General features: G+C 36.5%; 1 protein-coding gene and 2 pseudogenes across 3 annotated transcripts; all 3 read left to right on the top strand.

Moving 5' to 3' along the window:
• The first annotated feature begins 1,226 nt into the window (after nucleotides 1-1,226).
• LOC147506110 (uncharacterized) lies at nucleotides 1,227-6,096 on the top strand (annotated as a pseudogene). Its single transcript, XR_015193585.1, has 2 exons — nucleotides 1,227-4,690; nucleotides 5,021-6,096. The product of XR_015193585.1 is annotated as an uncharacterized LOC147506110 (transcript).
• Nucleotides 6,097-6,730: 634 nt separating this feature from the next.
• On the top strand, nucleotides 6,731-8,621 carry LOC147506109 (uncharacterized; annotated as a pseudogene). Its single transcript, XR_015221118.1, has 5 exons — nucleotides 6,731-7,784; nucleotides 7,863-7,932; nucleotides 8,011-8,120; nucleotides 8,340-8,437; nucleotides 8,536-8,621. The product of XR_015221118.1 is annotated as an uncharacterized LOC147506109 (transcript).
• Nucleotides 8,622-8,971: 350 nt separating this feature from the next.
• LOC147506108 (pyrophosphate--fructose 6-phosphate 1-phosphotransferase subunit alpha-like) lies at nucleotides 8,972-11,647 on the top strand. Its single transcript, XM_086605698.1, has 7 exons — nucleotides 8,972-9,003; nucleotides 9,107-9,158; nucleotides 9,225-9,348; nucleotides 9,912-9,985; nucleotides 10,374-10,417; nucleotides 10,493-10,547; nucleotides 11,435-11,647. Exons 1-7 carry the CDS (start codon nucleotides 8,972-8,974, stop codon nucleotides 11,642-11,644), a joined length of 591 nt encoding a protein of 196 aa, XP_086461824.1. The 3' UTR covers nucleotides 11,645-11,647.
• The last annotated feature ends 6,659 nt before the right edge of the window (nucleotides 11,648-18,306 follow it).

Here is an 18,306-nt window from a genome sequence, read left to right as displayed (position 1 = left end):
CAACAATTGTTGGCTGATTGTACAAACCCTCCAAACACTTAGATCTGTCATGTCATATTTTGATGAAAATGAATATCTATCATTGGATGGGGTTTGTTGAGCCCCACACTTTCCTATTTCGTTAAATATAAAATTAGATTATTATAAATAAATCTAGTGTGCACATGAGAGAGAGTGAGGAATTGAATTTGGGCCACTCGCAAAGAGTACAGGTGTATTACTACAAAAAGTACTGTCCGAGGGCCCTCATGCCAGCGTACTTGTACACCATGCGCACCCTAGAAATCTTATCTGTCGATTTTGAACAAATTTATTTGGATTTTAAGTATTACCCTCCTACTAGAAGAGCCAATTAGGATTTCCCCCAACTAGATGGATAAATTAGGGTCTCCCCCCCTGAGTACACACAAAAAATGTTGACCGTATTTTTTTTTTTGGGTGTACTCAAAGGAGAGACCCTAATTTCTCCATCTAGTTGGGGGAAACCCTAGTTAGCTCATCTAGTAGGGGGTAATACTAGTTAATCCTAATATTTTACTCTTCAACTCTTTTTTATATGGGACTGCAACGAAAGTACTCGTATGGAAAATGGGTTGAAATTTGCAACACAAAACAGATATCTTTCCTCAACATAAGTCTCTAGCTATTTGGCCGCCTTTGGGCTTTGTCAATTTCATGTCACAGTTCACACTGCCACACTGGTACCACAGAATATTGTATATCAATTTGTACTTTCCCCTTCTATTCTGTGAAAAACTGAAAATTGAAAACATTTGCACTTCAACGGTTCTAGTGTTCTACCTACATTTTCCCCACTCTATTTTAATGTTTCTCTCTTCATTTAAATCCTTGAACTTTTTAATCGACAGAACGGCCGGCCATCTCTGTTTCGTAGTCTGCAGTTTCTATGAATGGGATAGAAGCTAAAGGCCAAATGGTCAGGGAAGTTGGTCTTAAGAACTTTCTGATTCAACAAAAACTTGAAAAACTTATTTAATCTAGTAGTACATCGATCTTAACCGACACTTAAAAAACTTGCCACCAACAACAATTTAATTGGATTTAGCAAAGATACTCTCTTAAAATATACACTGTTGACAAGCACAAGTTAGTATTGGTTGCAAACTGCATGTTTAAGACCTTAAGTCCTTAACTACCTTGAAGTGGACATGAAGCCAAGTCTTTATTAGTAACGTATATAGCAAGTAGAGAATATCATGTTGTTCGAAGTCAAGTCTTTCAAATTTCAACTACTTGTGAATCTATCGTGTACATACTACACACTCTCGTATCTCTCTCTGCCTTCCAAGTTCTTATATAATAGAGACATACTTGCTTTTTCTTCAAGCAACTTAGAGACTTGTTGGAAGAACCATGGGGAGAACATTAGAAAGTGTAATTTTCATTGTCTTCCTTTCTTGTGCATTCTCAGAAATCACGGCGCAAAAAGAAGCACAAGTAGAAGCTTTGTTAAGATGGAAAAATCGGTTGAAGTCTCATTCTCTAACTTCATGACCTCTAACTTCATGGTCTCTAACTAATGTCACCGGTAAGAGTCCTTGCAACTGGACTGAAATTCAGTGCAATGAAGTAAATGATATTATCAAGATAAACCTCGCGAACTCGGGCCTTGATGGCACTCTCGACCAACTTGATTTTTTAGTGTTTCCCAACCTCACTTCTCTAAGTTTTAGTTTTAATAACTTGGTTGGATCAATCCCCAGTCAACTTGGAATGCTTTCTAGACTCGTATTTCTTGATATGGGAAGCAACAATTTCACTAGTACAATTCCGGTGCAGCTCGGGAACCTCTTAGAGCTTCAGGTACTTCGCCTTTCTAACAATTCACTCAACGGTCAAATTCCATATCAGCTCAGCAACTTGCAAAAAGCATGGAACTTCAATCTTGCTGGAAACTATCTTCTAAATCCAGATCGTATGCGATTCAAAGGAATGAAATCATTGACGTTTCTCTGGCTGAACTACAACTATTTGGACACAGAGGTTCCTCCTTTCATCTTTCAATGTCCAAAATTGATCTTTCTTGACTAATCTGAAAATATTATCACAGATCCACTTCCAGTGCAACTTGCCACTAGTCTTAAGAACCTTGAATTTCTCAACCTGACTTCAAATTTATTTGAAGGAGAAATTCCAGTGGAGATCACACATTTGAGCAAGCTACAACATATGAGGCTGGGACTAAACAAGTTGAATGGTACAATACCATATGAAGTAGGCCTCTTGTCAAACCTCCAAATTCTCGAATTGAATGACAACTTGTTCAATGGACCAATACCATCTTCAATAGGAAAACTTAAGATGCTTCAGACGCTAAACTTCCAGAACTCTGGCTTGAATTCAAGCATCCCATATGAACTTGGATTTTGCACCAATCTCACTTTTCTCGACCTCTCTATCAACAACCTTTCAGGTCCCTTGCCTAAATCAATGGCCTCACTATCCCAACTTGTTGATTTTGGGATTTCTAGCAATAAACTATCAGGAGAAGTTCAAGCATATTTCCTATCCAACTGGACTAACCTCAATTCTTTGCAGCTCCAACACAACAATTTCAGTGGTGTGATTCCTCCTGAAATTGGATTGCTCCAGAAGGTCACATATCTGTACCTATTTGACAATCAATTATTAGGTTCCCTCCCTCCAGAGATTGGAAATTTGTCAAATCTGATTGACCTTGACTTGTCCAATAATCTTATAACCGGCTCAATTCCCTCATCTTTAGGAAATTTAACAACAGTTGTGAGCATAAACTTTTACAATAACCAACTCAGTGGAACTCTTCCACCTGAAATAGGAAATATGCAAAGCATCACATCGCTTGATGTAAGCTCAAATAAAATCCAAGGGACCTTGCCTTCATCTATAACAAGCTTGCAAAACTTGGTTTTGTTTTATGTTTCAAATAACAATTTTTCTGGTAGTATACCCGAAGATTTTGGCCCCAGTGTTCTACAGAATGTTGACTTCTCCTACAACTTCTTCTCCGGCAAACTCCCTACCAATATATGTGGAGGGGGGAAGCTCATGTACTTGCTAGCGAGTGGAAATAGACTAGATGGACCTATTCCCAGCAGCCTAAGAAATTGCACTGGATTGAGCTGACTCCGCCTTGAAGATAATTTCCTAGAAGGAGACATCACAAATGCATTTGGAGTATATCCAAATTTGCTATATATCGACTTGGGGAATAATCAATTATAAGGAAGACTCTCCTCGGATTGGGGGGAGTGTACAAGGCTCTCATATTTTAGAATGTCCACCAATATTATATCAGGTAAAATTCCCTCGGAGATTGGAAATTTAACAAATCTACAAGAACTTGATCTGTCCTCGAATCAACTTATTGGAGATATTCCGCTGGAGCTGTTCGATGCAGATACACCTTTATATGGACTAAATTTCAGCAACAATCAGTTATCTGGGAAGATACCAGCAGAGATTGGAAGGTTGTTGAGTCTACAATCTTGGACTTGTCCCAAAACCACCTGACTGGGCCGATACCAGAGGAACTTGGAGACTGCATTGCGCTAATATCCTTGTAACTCAGGAAAAATGAATTAGTTGGGGTAGTTCCTTTCCATCTTGGAAATCTAGTGTCCTTACAGACTATGCTTGACCTTAATGAGAACTCACTCACAGGAGTTATCCCACCACCGCTTGGAAATCTAATATCACTTGAGAGTTTGAACCTTTCTCACAACTGCATCACTGGTTCTATACCCTCTTCCCTGCAGGGAATGAGAAGTCTTCAATCGGTTGATGTCTCATATAACAACCTTACTGGTCCAGTTCCAGATATTGAGATCTTCCAAAGAGCTCCAGCAGAGGCATTTGCTGGAAATCCAGGTCTGTGCAGCAACAATGACCAGCAAGATTTAAATCCTTGTAACAACACATTGTCCATATTTCACAGAGAAAGCAATAAGCTTAGAATGGTTGTTGCCATTTCTGTTTCTCTCTTAGCTGCCATAATAATTCTATTCATTTCATTCGTAATTTTCATCTACTACCCTACTTGTAGAAAAGACCAAGATGAAGAAAACCATGGCGCAAGCAGGGAAGACGGATCATTGTCCATATGGAATTACAATGGGAAAGTGGTGTTCAAAGATGTTGTCACTGTGATTGAGAACTTTCATGAGAAATATTGCATAGGAGAAGGCGGACAAGGGAGTGTCTACAAAGCAGTGCTTCCAAATGGTGACATTTTTGCTGTAAAACATCTTCATATAGAAAAAAGAAATGGAATCAACTGTAGATTGGCAGGAAAAGAGTTTTAGGTCAGAAACCCTTACACTGACTAATATACGACACCGGAATATTGTAAAACTCTATGGAATCTCTTCATACAAGGGATGCAAGTATTTAGTATACGAGTATCTTGAGAAGGGAAACTTGGCAAAGTTCATGCAGTATGGTGAACCAGAAGCAAAGATTTTGGAATGGGAAGTGAGGTTGAAAATTATCACAGGTGTGGCACAGGGTTTATCTTACTTACACCATGACTGCAGACCACCAATTGTGCACAGGGATATCTCGTTTAATAACATCTTGCTGGATTTAGAACTTGAACCAAAGCTCTCAGACTTTGGGACAGCCAGACTAGTGGAAGCAGGCGAGTCTACCTAGACGACACCAGTTGGCTCATACGGGTACATGGCGCCAGGTAAGGTTATCCTGCAATTCATTTAATATTATGTTTGTAATTTTATAGATTGACCTGTAAAATGCCAACAACATAGTTTAATCTATCATATGAATTGTGTTTCTGATTGTTTTTTTCTTCAATCAAAATCATATTGAATTATATTAAGATATATGTCATTAAATTATCTTAAGAGTAAAACTTGTGGCCGACCTACTTTGTTTTAGTGGAGAAACAGCCTAAAATATGGTTTCTAGCCTTCCTAGGCATATCAGTATATGAGAAAAATAAGAGTATAGTTTCCGCATTCTTACCTTGCCAATTTTTTTTCTATCTTTATTGCTTATGCAGAGCTTGCTTCAATAGTGAAGGTAACAGAGAAAAGTGATGTATACAATTTCGGAGTGGTCGTATTGGGAGTGCTAGTGGGAAAACATCCCGGCGAAGACATTTCATACCTACATTCCAAAAGACATAACCTGCTTCTGGAAGACGTGTTAGACGACCGGCTTCCCTTTACAACAGGTTTTACTGCAGAAGAAATAGCCGCAACATTTTCAACTGCTTTGGCATGCATAAATCAAGATCCAAAGGCTAGACCCTCAATGCATCGGGTGTCACTTGAACTATCAGCACAAACATCTCTTCCTCGAATTGAACATTCCAAAAAACTTGCACTGGGAAGATCGAATAATATGGTTTGAAAAAGTATGTTCCAACTGTTAGAATCTTTTGTGTATTTCTAAATACTAGTATGTGTGCAAAGTGGAGGAGATTAACAAATAGTGTTCTCTCCACTTTAGTGCATAATAAATAGTCCCACATTGATTATCGACCACATCGGGTCGGGTTCAGGCTTGGGCTTGGGCTTACTGTTGTGGGTACTGGTTTGACCAATTGCCTAAACTTGTTTTGCTTTTTTCTTGAGCAGCAAGTTTTGGTGTTCTATTAGGAGTTGGTCTCTCTTCCTTATCTGTTTAGGAGACCGACCTAACCTCTATAAATAGGAGTGTGAGTCCATAGAGGGAATAGACTTGATCAAAAACTCAACTCAGAGAAACAGAAACTCAAACCAATCATTTTCTTCTTCTCTTCTTCCTGTAGCCGCCAGAGAGAGTTATATTGTTGTTCTAGAGGGTAGTCTGTTCTAGTGCAAAATCAGACTGCTGTTAGCCATTGAATCCTATGAGGAAGACACCATTGCTGCCTTTTTGCACCATTGGAAGGGGCGAAATCTTTCCTTAAGGACAGCCTAATCCGCGCCTTGGTTATTACCTGTTAATTTTGTCTTTGTCTACTGTTCCTTCTGTTCTACTTTAGTTGCTGTGTTGATACAACTACTCTAACAATCTTAAGAAAAGATTTTTGTAGTAGAATAAAGGAGAGTGCTTTAATACGGCAATCAAAATATAAGTCTTTTACTTTGAGTTATTGTTTGTGTTATTGGGTTATGACTTTAGAAATTTTCTGATAATTTCGTTTTTGTTAGGGAAACCAATTAAAGATTGAATTTTAATTGATCTTTTGTGGTTTATCAAACCCTATATAGTTGTAAACCTTTCTCTTACGTTTGTGGGAGTCAAATTTGAGATTTCTATCAAGAAAAACGTCAAAGTTCATCTTTTTGACAGCTGTGTCGCTCATTACGGAAACTGCTGTAACTTTCAGTTCAGAGCTCGGTTTTGCAATCCGCTTTTTGTGTTGGATAGTTGATTTAAAGAGATTTCCAGTGGTAGAAGGCTTGATACCCAATTCGTCCTGAACTGGTTCAGAATTACAGTTCTTTTGAACTATTTTTCTAGAAGGAGAAAAATATGGTAATCCGGCTTTTCAATCGGTTAGGTATTGTATTCTTTCACTCTTTGCAATTCTTTTGGTTTGATTATATGGTGATATTTTTGCCTTGAGTTGCATGCTAGTTTTTCTTAGGAGGAAAATCTCTAAGCTTAAACTTCTTTAATAACCTAGTCAACAAATTATACGTGTTTATCACTAAGATATTAATTGGTTTGACTAGAAGTAGTTTGATATTAATTTTCTTTGTACATATGTAGATGTATGTAGATGGTCTAAGAGAGACCTCAAAATAGTTAATATCAATCACACTCTTAGATAGTAATTATAATGTATTCAATGCATAATTGATTACCTCTATTAAGTGTACGTGTTGTTAGACGATGGTTATGATTATAATGTTGTGAAAATATATGTTAGATGAAGTAACTTGTAGCTTATATCCAATAGAGCATATGTTAAAGTTGTATAGCATGCTAGTTTTGGATATTAATCATCGTGGATTTACTTTGAATTTGATGATAGTTTATTAGTAAAAATTTTCTAGTTTAAGACATTAATGGGTTAAGTCATTAGATGTTGTAGTAGTACTTGAGGTCTTGTTGATAGGGTATCCTATCTTGCTTGAGCTCATGTAAGGAGAGGAGGTGGAGTCCTCAGTTGTTTTGCATATTCAGTGACTAAATTTGCTTAAATATCGTATACTTTTTGTTGTGAGGGGAGGGGTACAGTTAAAGTTTACTTTTCCTGAACCTATGATATGATATTAACCATATTTGGCATGAATGCATTATTTAACATAGGCATGAAGCTTAACCATGTCATATATTATTAAGTAATGAGCATCCACTACACCATAACAGGCTATTTGCAACACGCACCTTTTTTGGTTTGCAACACTTTTTTAGCGTTGGTAAGTTGCCTACGCTATATAAGCGTTGCGAATGTTGATAAGTGTTGCTTTAATTCGGAGGAATTTCAAGAATTAATTTCTAACGCTTTCAAATTAGAGGAAACCGTAGGTTATGCGTTAGAAACTTGAAATTTTGGCGAAAGAGGGAAACGGAATAAAATCGCGCTCATTATTTCGTCGAAACATAAAACATAACCTCGATCTCTTTCTCTCCTCTCCACTCCCTTCTCTTCTCTCACTACCGCTACCCTCTCTCTTCTACTCCCTTCTCTTCTCTCACTACTACCGCTCAATATGAACCGAAAACAAAGGTGAAGAAACTTGAGATAACCTTGGCGAAAAAAATGGAGTTGGGTTTCACACACAAAGCTTGGGAGAAATGGGCATCTCACAATATTGGGTCTTCTGGTAATTTCATGATGATCATCATCACTATATAATTTTCCTTGAGCATTTTTAACTTGTCTAAAAATAGTTTTGATGCAGGTGAACCATTAAAAGCTGCTATGCTACTTAACTATGACCTAACTGGTCCTTCTCGCCTGCTTTCAATCATGTAAGTAAACATTATTACATTATTTGAACCCATTTTTGTGTTCGTCATTCTTAAATGTTTAATTTTTATGTTGGGCAGAGCAGAGCAACGAGGGATAATTGGAAAGCCTGTGGAATTGGTCTCGTTTCTTGACTACGTTAAACGAAACAATCTTCCAAGGGAGTGTTTTGTTATTGGCTCTAATCAATGTAAGTCCAGTTGCATTGTTCTACATTCTTCCAGAGTCGATATTATACCACTTCAACTTACACTTATGTTTTTGTACAAAATAGTGGAGCAGTTAACATTACGGTATTTTTAAGAGTGTTGGGAAATCTCCTGCATTACAATGATTAGGAGTGTGGATGGAATGTGTTGTGAAAGTGTTCTACCCTGATAATGACTTTGTGTGGTTGGCTTGATGACAGATATGGTGACATCAATACATGAGAGCTTCTTCTATGCATCAAAAGCAGCTGGTGAAGGTGTTATTGTTATGGGGTACCGCTTTTCTCTTGGTTGCTTTGTAAGACTTGACTTTGCCTCTGTAGAATTTGTGCTATCTTTTTGAATTTTTTAAATATCATTATTGATTTCCTCTTCATATCTGTTATGTAATTATAGGTATGAAGGATCAATCGGTTCGGCGACCGATGCAATGGTGGCTGGCCGGTTTATTTGTGTGGCGCTTAAGTCGAAGAAATCTTTAAACATCAGTATGCTAGATTTACATGGTAAGCGTTGAGTGCAGACCATGAATTGAATTGGGATTTACCATTTTGATATTTCGCATTTCATGTATGTGTAATGCAGACCCCATTTGAGAAAAACAATATACTGTATAGTTGCAAAAGAGAAAAACAAAGTTTTCAATTTAGTCTCATGCCTTTACTAATGTATAAAATCAAAGTTCACTGTCAATTTAGTCTCATGCCCCCACACACACACAAATTTTATATCCTTATGTTGTTTTACTACTACACTTGACAGTCACGCAGTGAAAAATAATAGAGATTGTTTGCTATGCCTTGTTTCTAGGTCAATTCCCAGCTCATAAGTAATGTCTGCACAGATGCTCTCTCTGCTGAAAAGGTAATCGGCTTAATACAAAGCATTATACGGTTTTTGACCCTATCTCGGTGAACCTTGAATTTGTTCTTCCGGTATTACTATTTTATCGGACTCATGGGTCGAGGAAGGCATCACATGTTGCTTTGGAGTGCACTCTTGAGTCACACCCAAATATGGTATGCTTCTTTGTGCGAGATCATCGTCATTGACAATTCTTGGTGTAACTGCTTCCACTTTTTAAGTGGCACTTGATTTGTTGTACTTGTTCCTCGGGTTATCCTTGGGAGGAGATTGCTTCATCTAAGCTCACTTTGTTTGATCTGACGAAACAAATTTGTGATGCAGTTCAAACCAGAGCAGAACAAGGTCTGAAATCAAGGCTCTGTTTATTTACTATACTTTGTTAGTTATTGAAACTTTGACTTTCTAAATAACTAATTGATCCTCACATATAGATCAAGTTATATTCAATTATAGTTTATCCAATTTCTAAATAACTAATTGAAACAATATTATAGTAGAATCCAATTATAATCCCTTATACTTTATCTGGATATGTGGCAATGGTCTGTAACTTTTGGTGATTACAATTACCTATTAATTTCAAAAAATAAAGAAGTGCAGCTCAAAGCCTCAAACGGTGATAAACATAACCTTATTTACCATAAGGGTAGAGGCTACATCTGAAACAGTGTAAAGGTGACACTTAAACATCAAAATGGGGATACATATTTTTTTAGAATTGGCAATTTTTATGCACACTGATTATGTTAGAAATCAAAGGATTTAAATCCGTCAGTTATGCTATGATTTAAAATAACCGCAAAGAGAAGGCCGTATATGAAGACATTGTGGTATTGTTTTTATTCTGTTGTCTCGAACTTTCCATTATTAATGAACTTATCACTTTTATATGATTCTACTAACAGACAAGAATCATGGAGTCATCCTTTTGCCTGAGGGGATAATTGAAAGCATTCCTGAAGTGTATGCACTCTTACAGGTAACCTACATGATTTCTTAATGAGTACACCCATCGAATCTGTCAATGTAGCTCTTATTGGCATCTATCCATAAGAATGAATTTGCTCTTTTTAGTTTCAAACATAGTTAAAAAGTTACTAATTTGATGTGATGCTTTGGTTACCGTAATCACCTATCTAGGAAATTCATGGCTTGCACAGACAAGGTGTTTCTGTCGACAACATTTCCTCACAACTTTCACCCTAGGCATCTACCTTGTTTGAATTTTTGCCACCTTTTATCAAGAAACATCTCTCTCTCTCTCTCTCTCTCTCTCTCTCTCTCTCTCTCTCTCTCTCTCTGTTTGAGTCTTCCCGTCTAATGCTGCTTAATGATATTCATCTGAATCAATATTTTATGTTGTCCAGCTGCTGCTTCATCCCGAATCGATGATTCTGCACAGTTATCACAGGTATGAGACTGGCTTGGTGCTTTTGAGAAAAGGATTTTATCATTTATCATGACTTACTCTTGGTTTCTATTTCAGATTGAGACAGAAACTTCTAGCTCATTTGGTGGAGACAGAAATGAACAAGTGCTTGGTAGGTTCTTTTGGCATAGTTTTGTTTTCTTGGAAGATTTTTATATTGGTTTTGCTACTGTATTTTGGTTCGACAAAGTTCTTATTTCAATGCTTTGCTTTGTTTATTTGTATTTTGAAATTCATAGTTTGACCACAACCTTAGTCGGTTAGTCACATGGATGCCAGAAGGTCATCTCTTCTTTAGCTACTTGAATTTTGGGGAGAGTACCTTCCTTGAATTCTCTGTCTTATGTGCAAACCGAGATTTTAAGTGCGTAATCGAGCAAAGTTGTGCTCAATTCTTTTCTCCGAAGAAATTTCAGTCTTTTTCAAAAAAGCGATATTGCGGTAAAAATGGTTTTGTCTTGGTAGTTCCGGACTTGGCCAGGTTGATATATCCATATAAGGAGAATCTTACAAGGCTAACAATTTGCGGAGTAGGGAAGAATAATGTATTTGAGGATTTGAAATTCATATCCTAGCTTTAGTAATGTGAAATCGTCTTATATTGCGATATTAATCCCTTTTCTCGTTTGTCCATTTTGGCCTTTTATGGCGATTGTTCACTGCCATCGGGATTTATACTTATTATGTTGCAAGCATAAAATTTGTCTTCTGTGAGCAATATAATTAAGAGCACTTCTTTCGGTCTTGTGAGATGTATGGTGCTTGAGAGGATATAGACCTTTGGATCAAGATTTCGCCCGTCCAATACACACGCACCCCGGTGATATGAGTGGCCCAGATTTGCCAGCACACCATACGACCTGCGCAGGGTAGATTTAGCCTATAATTAATAGAAGGAATGGTCCCTAAGGATGGGCAGCCTTGAAAATGTTGCTCCTGTTAATGGTCTGTTCTACTAGCTATGTTTTACCTTGATTTTTTTTTTGATGATGTGTACAGAAAAAAGGGACGTACAAGGGAAAGAAGTTCAATGCTATTTGCCACTTCTTTGGTTATCAGGATCGAGGGTCTTTGCCATCAAAATTTGATTGTGATTATGCCTATGTATTATTACTTTCAACATTGTTTATTGTATTCTTGTATTCATTGTTTATTGTAGGTTTAGCTAGTCTCGCTACAAAATATGAGAAATTATTATTTTTTTATTAGCAACCCATCATCAACGGTTTATAACCGTCACAAATGAATTTTAAATTATTTTTTTAAAATTAACTAACAACTTTGCAACGGTTACAAACCGTTGGTAAAATTTTTAACAAATTAGCAACGCTTAAAAAGCCGTTGGTAAAATTTTTAACAAATTAGCAACGCTTAAAAAGCGTTTGTGAAATAAAAAACCGTTGCAAAAGTTTTAAATTTGTGCACGAAATAGTTATAATAAGCGTTGGAAAGTTCTGTTTGCAACGGTTAATAACCGTTGGAAATTTCTGTTTGCAACGCTTTTTAAGCGTTGCAAATATTTCCAACACTTTACCCATGCCATATTTGCAACGCTTAAAAAGCGTTGCGAAAATTATTAGCAACCCTTTTTTGCCGTTGCAAATAGCTTGTTATGGTGTAGTGATCGTTGTCTACGAGAGGAAACAATATGAGAAACAATCATATCCTCCTAAACCTAATTTAGTCAAGGAGATGTAAGGTTATGGATTGTCTTCTTAGACAATATCCTCCAGTGACTATTTTAGACAAGGAGATGTAACGCTTGTGGATTGTCTTATTAGGCATTATCCTCTTATGACTATGAATAAATAGCCAAGGTGATGTACAGGTGCGTGGATTGTCTCTCTATGTAAGTTGGAATGTTGAATGATGAAAAGAAGAATGATAATGATATTATCTTGGGTAAAATCTTTTTCATCTAATTCTTCTATTCTTTAAAATTCATTTGAATCATTTGTGAATTTCCTTTCATATAGATAGCATGAACATAATATGACTATGTTTAATATGATCCATAATCATAGACTTGAGTAAAGTATATTATTGTCATAAGAGTGCATATTATTGTTGTTGTTTCTTTTAATGTTTGTAGCGGTATAATGTGTTTTGCATGTAAGTTTGATTAGGTTGAGTAACCATTGAACTATGGGGGGTGGTGACCCATATGCATGACACTGTTTTATCATATTTTATCTCACAAGATAATTGGAAATACACTAAACTACAAAATATGGAAAGGTCTTGGGCCTATCCAAAAATGTTTCAAAATGTGGGGGGTGTCTTGCCAAGGCTATTGTGAATGAATCTAAAAGAAATATTTTTGAGATCTAGAACTATCTAGTAGATGTTCATTGGTGAAACTTATAATAGTGATATTTGTTTTAGTTGCCATGCGTGATAACAATCTTATAGATACCACACTATTATTGAATGTCTTATATGCTAATTTTATTTGAGGATGTGCTTTCTGTAAAATTGGCATAGAGTGGTTGGATGTTCATAATGAACTACGTAAGAGGATCCCATAATTTCTGAACAAGAAATTTGGAAGACTATCAGTGAGTATATCCACTATTTACAGTGATGATGTTTATATGTTTCTTGAGGAAGATTCATTAACCTATAAGGAAGTTGTCTGTCTATGAGAAGCGTCCTTTTTTGAAGGATAAAACTCCTCTAAACTAGACTCTTGTTTTATTGGGGGATCTATAGGTTGAATTGGATTTTCAAGAGAAAACTAAAACGTGATAGTTGTATTGCAAAATACAAGGCTAATAATAATAGCCAAGGGGTTTCAATCAGAGACAAGATTTATACTACTTTGAAACCTTGCTCATGTAACTAGAATTTCTTCTACAGAATTCTAAAGACTCTAGTTGAGTATTTGTGCAGAACTACAATACAAAGTAGTGCCAGGTGATGAGCTGAAGGTATACAATTTAGTTAAATCTTTGTATGAGTTGATTCAAGCGCCTATAAATGGCATGAGCAATTCAACAACATATTAGTGTCATATGGATGTCAAAGTACCGTTGTTGATAAAGGTGTGTCTTTTCTTTAGAATAAAACAAGACATATATGTTAATCTCTCTTTGTTTAGATGATTTAATATCATGAGTGCTAGCATTGAGAATGTGTATGAGACAGAGAAATTCCTATTTGAAACACATAATAGACCGTCATTGAAAATGATAGTTCATTATGTTGTTAAACTCATTTCTATAACTGCTATATTCAATTGTCAAAATGTTGACGTTTGAATATGGTTGAAGCCCACAGCGTACCTTAAACCAGACCAGGCGGATAGTATAGGGGAATTTCGGGCACTACAGAATTGAATGACTGGTGAATATAGGAATTATAACTCATGTTGGTCTTATTATATTATTTTAGCACGTAGTAGAAATATTTTTTATTGAAAAGTATGGGTATTCTGATAGTAAGCATGCGTTAACACCTTTTGTGGCAAATATCCATCTTATGAAAAATAATCTACTTGTGTTTTCTCATACTAAATATGTCAATATCATTAGTAGCCTATTGTACTTGATGAATTATATATGTGAGACATGACATTGCCTACATTAATGGCATACTGAGTTGATAACCCATTGTTCTTATAAGAAACATTGGATGTATATTGTCAGTTTATCCAAGTACTATAGCGGAGCCATTGATTATGGACTTATATTTAGTAGATTTCCATCATTGTTGGAAAGGTAATGTGTTATAAACTGGATCCAGTAATGTTTATGTGTTTACCCTTGGTGGAAATTAAGTGTCTTGGATATTATCCAAGCTAATCGCCTTATAAAAGGCATGTGATGATATTGAGTAGGTTAGCAACCTCTTGGCAAATCTTCCCATTGGCTCTAAACAGCCTCCTGATGTGTCTATACTTTGCAATAGCCAAGACATAAAAATAAAAAAATATGTGCAATGGGAAATGTATACACATAAGTTTGAGATATAACTTAATCAAGCAGCTGCTAGAGATTATGTTTCCGACTTAGTTTGGCCACATGTTTGACCGTACTACTTATTTGGAGGCAAGTGGTTATACGTCGAGGGGGATGAGACTTATGCCTATATAGGGCTTATTGATCGACGGCAACCCTACCTATGTGATTGGAGATCCCATGAAGTAGGTTCAAAGGGAAAAACAAGTCACTTCGTCGTCCTGCAGTACTATCGTCTTATTTATTTATGAGACGTCCCACCCTATGGTGAGATGGTACTATAGTATACTTTGTATAACTAGAATTGCAATGAGTAAGGATGAGTTATTTTACTCTTATTGGAATCCATAGTCCATTTTATAATGAGATAGTGTATTTTAACTGCAATGTACACTTGATGGATATCCACCTACGTGAATGTAGAACTGGGTCGGTTCTTATGAGTATATGGGCAAGTACTCTAGAGCATTCATGGAACACAAGCAGCGCAAGGGCCAAAAAGCGCAACACCGCAGAACAGGCATATAATGAAAGAGCAATATGGGTGCATGTGATCTATTTTACTACAAGGAAATGTTGGTTCAAAGATTTTTTAATCCACCACTTTCACGTATTATAAGGCATGTTACCCTATGACTGGTTCAAGCCCGTAAAACACCAGTATCTTATGCATTGTTTTTTCGATTCTCTTTGGCATTTAGTTAACCCTTTTCTTTTGTAATATCCTATTTTAAAATAGTGGGGGACTATTAGTATTTTGAAATAGTGGAGGATTGTTAGAATCTCTTGTGTATTTCTAAATACTAGTGTATGTGTGCAAAGTGGAGGAGATGACCAAATAGTGTTCTTTCCACTTTAGTGCATAATAGATAGCCCACATTGGTTATCCACCACATAAGGTCGGGTTCAGGCTTGGGCTTGGGCTTACTGTTATGGGTAGTGGTTTGACCAATTGCCTAAACTTGTTTTGCTTTTTTCTTGAGTAGCAAGTTTTGGTGTTCTATTAGGAGTTGGTCTCTCTTCCTTATCTATTTAGGAGACCGACCTAACCTCTATAAATAGGACTGTGAGTCCATAGAGGGAATAGACTTGATCAGAAACTCAACTCAGAGAAATAGAAACTCAAACTAATCATTTTCTTCTTCTCTTCTTCCTGTAGCTGCCAGAGAGAGTTATATTGCTGTTCTAGAGGGTAGTCTGTCCTAGTGCAAAGTCAGACTGCTGTTAACCATTGAATCCTGTAAGGAAGACGCCACTGCTGCCTTTCTGCACCATTAGAAGGGGCGAAATCTTTCCTTAAGGACAGCCTAATTCGCGCCTTGGTTATTACCTGTTAATTCTATCCTTGTCTATTGTTCCTTCTGTTCTACTTTAGTTGCTGTGTTGATACAACTACTCTAACACCAACTTCCCTAGAACTTCCAACTCCAGTGGTCTTCTCCTTGGTCACGAAATAACTTGTGTGTCACGCATTAGATATTTGTAAGTACAATCTGCATTTGGAAAAACTAGTTGAATTTCATTTTCGTCAGAAATGGTCCTTGGGAGTTTGGCATAACTTTCAAATCATAACCTAATTCTTTGGTCCAACTCTGAAGCAATTAGAGTATCATATTCAAACATCACGAAATAACTTCCTCTATTATTTTTTATATTTTTTTGTTCGATCGATCAAAGAACTAGAATATATAACTACCAAAAATACACATCAAACCATATTTTAAAAATAATCTGTGGTCAGATACTCTGTGTCATATATGTATCCACATGTCATACGGTATATAATAATGTAATATACCTCAATTTTTAATATTTTGCAATATTAGACAACACGCTTGATGAGATAACTGCATTACACAATTGAGACATATATATGGCACTCATAAGAAAGAGTATTAGAGCATCTTTAGGAGCAGCGATACCAAAAAAAAACCAAATTTTTTAACCAAACCAAACTTACACCAACCAACTTCAGGAGCCATACCAAAAATTGACATGGAATGCCGCCGTTTTGGATAAACCGTGCCATATAGTCTACGCTGCTTTCGCAAAACCATGCCATAGACGCCCACCACAGAAGCACAAGCCCACGCGGTTTTCCAGAAACCGCGCGGTGTGTCACACACCGCGTGCTATCATCTCTTAACCCCATGTTTCCTGCATGGCTCTCTTCATTTTTCATGTTCTCTCTAATCCTAAACTCATCTCCTTAACAAAACAAAAACAAAAACAAAAAAAACAAAAAAAAAAACAACTGCCGAAACTCTTGACGATTTTTCAATGGATCATTCATCTTCTTCTTCTTCTTCTAGCTTCTTCGAGCTCGAGCTCTTCAAATGATAACACTGCAATTAAGCATTGTAAAAAATTAGTGGCTATTGCTCTACCTTTGGTCCGACATCGTCTGGGTTTATTGCGTCAGCAGGAAGCTAGCAGAGTCTTCTTATAAACCACATGGTGGTTCGAAGAAAGGAAGAATATGCAAGAATCGTCAGTACGAGGCAATACTGGCTCGTGTAAATGCTAACTACTTCGGCGCAAATTCTATATTCACTGACCACGACTTTCGATGCCGATTTCGTATGGGTGAGTCATTGTTTATTCGTATTTTCAATCATCTTAACCATCATGTACCATATTTTCAACAAAAAGTTAATAATGCGGGTAAATTTGGGATTCACCCAAAAATCAAATTAATTGGTGCTACACGAATGCTTGTTTATGGGTTTCCAACTGAGCTAGTAGATTACATGTTACATATTGCTGAGCCAACTGTTCATGAAAGCATGCGCTATTTCTGTGATAGAATTATTAGAATTTTTAGAGGTGAATACTTGCGCATAAAACCAAATCTTTGCAGATATTCAACGCGTTTATTTTGAAGAGTCTGAGGAACGTGGATGGCTTGGAATGCTATGAAACATTGATTGCATGCACTGGCAATGGAAGAATTGCCCATCCCCATGGCAAGGGTCTCACACTGGCCATGTACATAAACCAATAGTAATTCTGGAAGCGGTTTCTTCTCGTGACACGTGGATTTGGCATGTTTTTTTTTGGAATGCGGGTTCTTACAATGATCTTAATGTGCTTGACCGCTTACCAATATTTGATGATATAGTCAATGATGAAGTTATTCCTTGTAATTACACTATGAATGTGCATCATTATGATATGGGCTATTACTTGGCTGATGGTATATATCCTAATTATGTCACCTTGATTCAAATGATTTCTAAGCTGACTGTTGCACAAGACAAATATTTTGCAAAGAAACAAGAAGCTGCTAGAAAAGACATAGAGCGGGTGTTTGGTACATTGTAGTCGCGTTGGGCTATTTTAGCAAATCCGCGCAGGTTATGGTATTTGGAGACTATGGCTACTGTTATGAGGGCTTGCATCATTTTACACAATATGATTGTGGAAGATGAACGCGAAACAGATATCCCGTAGTATATTCCTGATTATGAAAGGCCAAGTATAGAAGGTGCATCTGAAGATGAACGCCACTTTGTTTTATCTCGTTGGGCATCTAGCGTCGAGAAGGTTCGTTCACAAGTTGTTCATGATAGATTGAAGAATGACTTGGTCGAGCATTTGTGGAGTAGGCGTGGTCGGCGTTGATTTCTATTTCTATTTGGACTTCATTTGAACTTTGTGTTTATTTATCGTTTCAATTTCTATGTATTTGTGGTTTTATGAAAGGATTTGTGTATATGAGAATTTTGAAAATACAAAGTAGACTCTGCCGAATTTTTTTTAGAATGATAAAAAGTATCAACTTTAAATTAAGGTAACTCAAATTAAAAGAAAATATTCAATTAAAGTACATTCTAATTAAAATCAAGATACAAACTCAAATTAAAATACATCATAAATTAAAAGACATAATAAGTTGGAAGTAAATCATTT

Source organism: Coptis chinensis, chromosome 4 (assembly GCF_015680905.1).
Source record: "Coptis chinensis isolate HL-2020 chromosome 4, ASM1568090v1, whole genome shotgun sequence".
Lineage (NCBI taxonomy): Eukaryota > Viridiplantae > Streptophyta > Magnoliopsida > Ranunculales > Ranunculaceae > Coptis > Coptis chinensis.
Note: the sequence above shows the minus strand (reverse complement) of the source record. Positions and strands in the feature narration are given on the sequence as shown.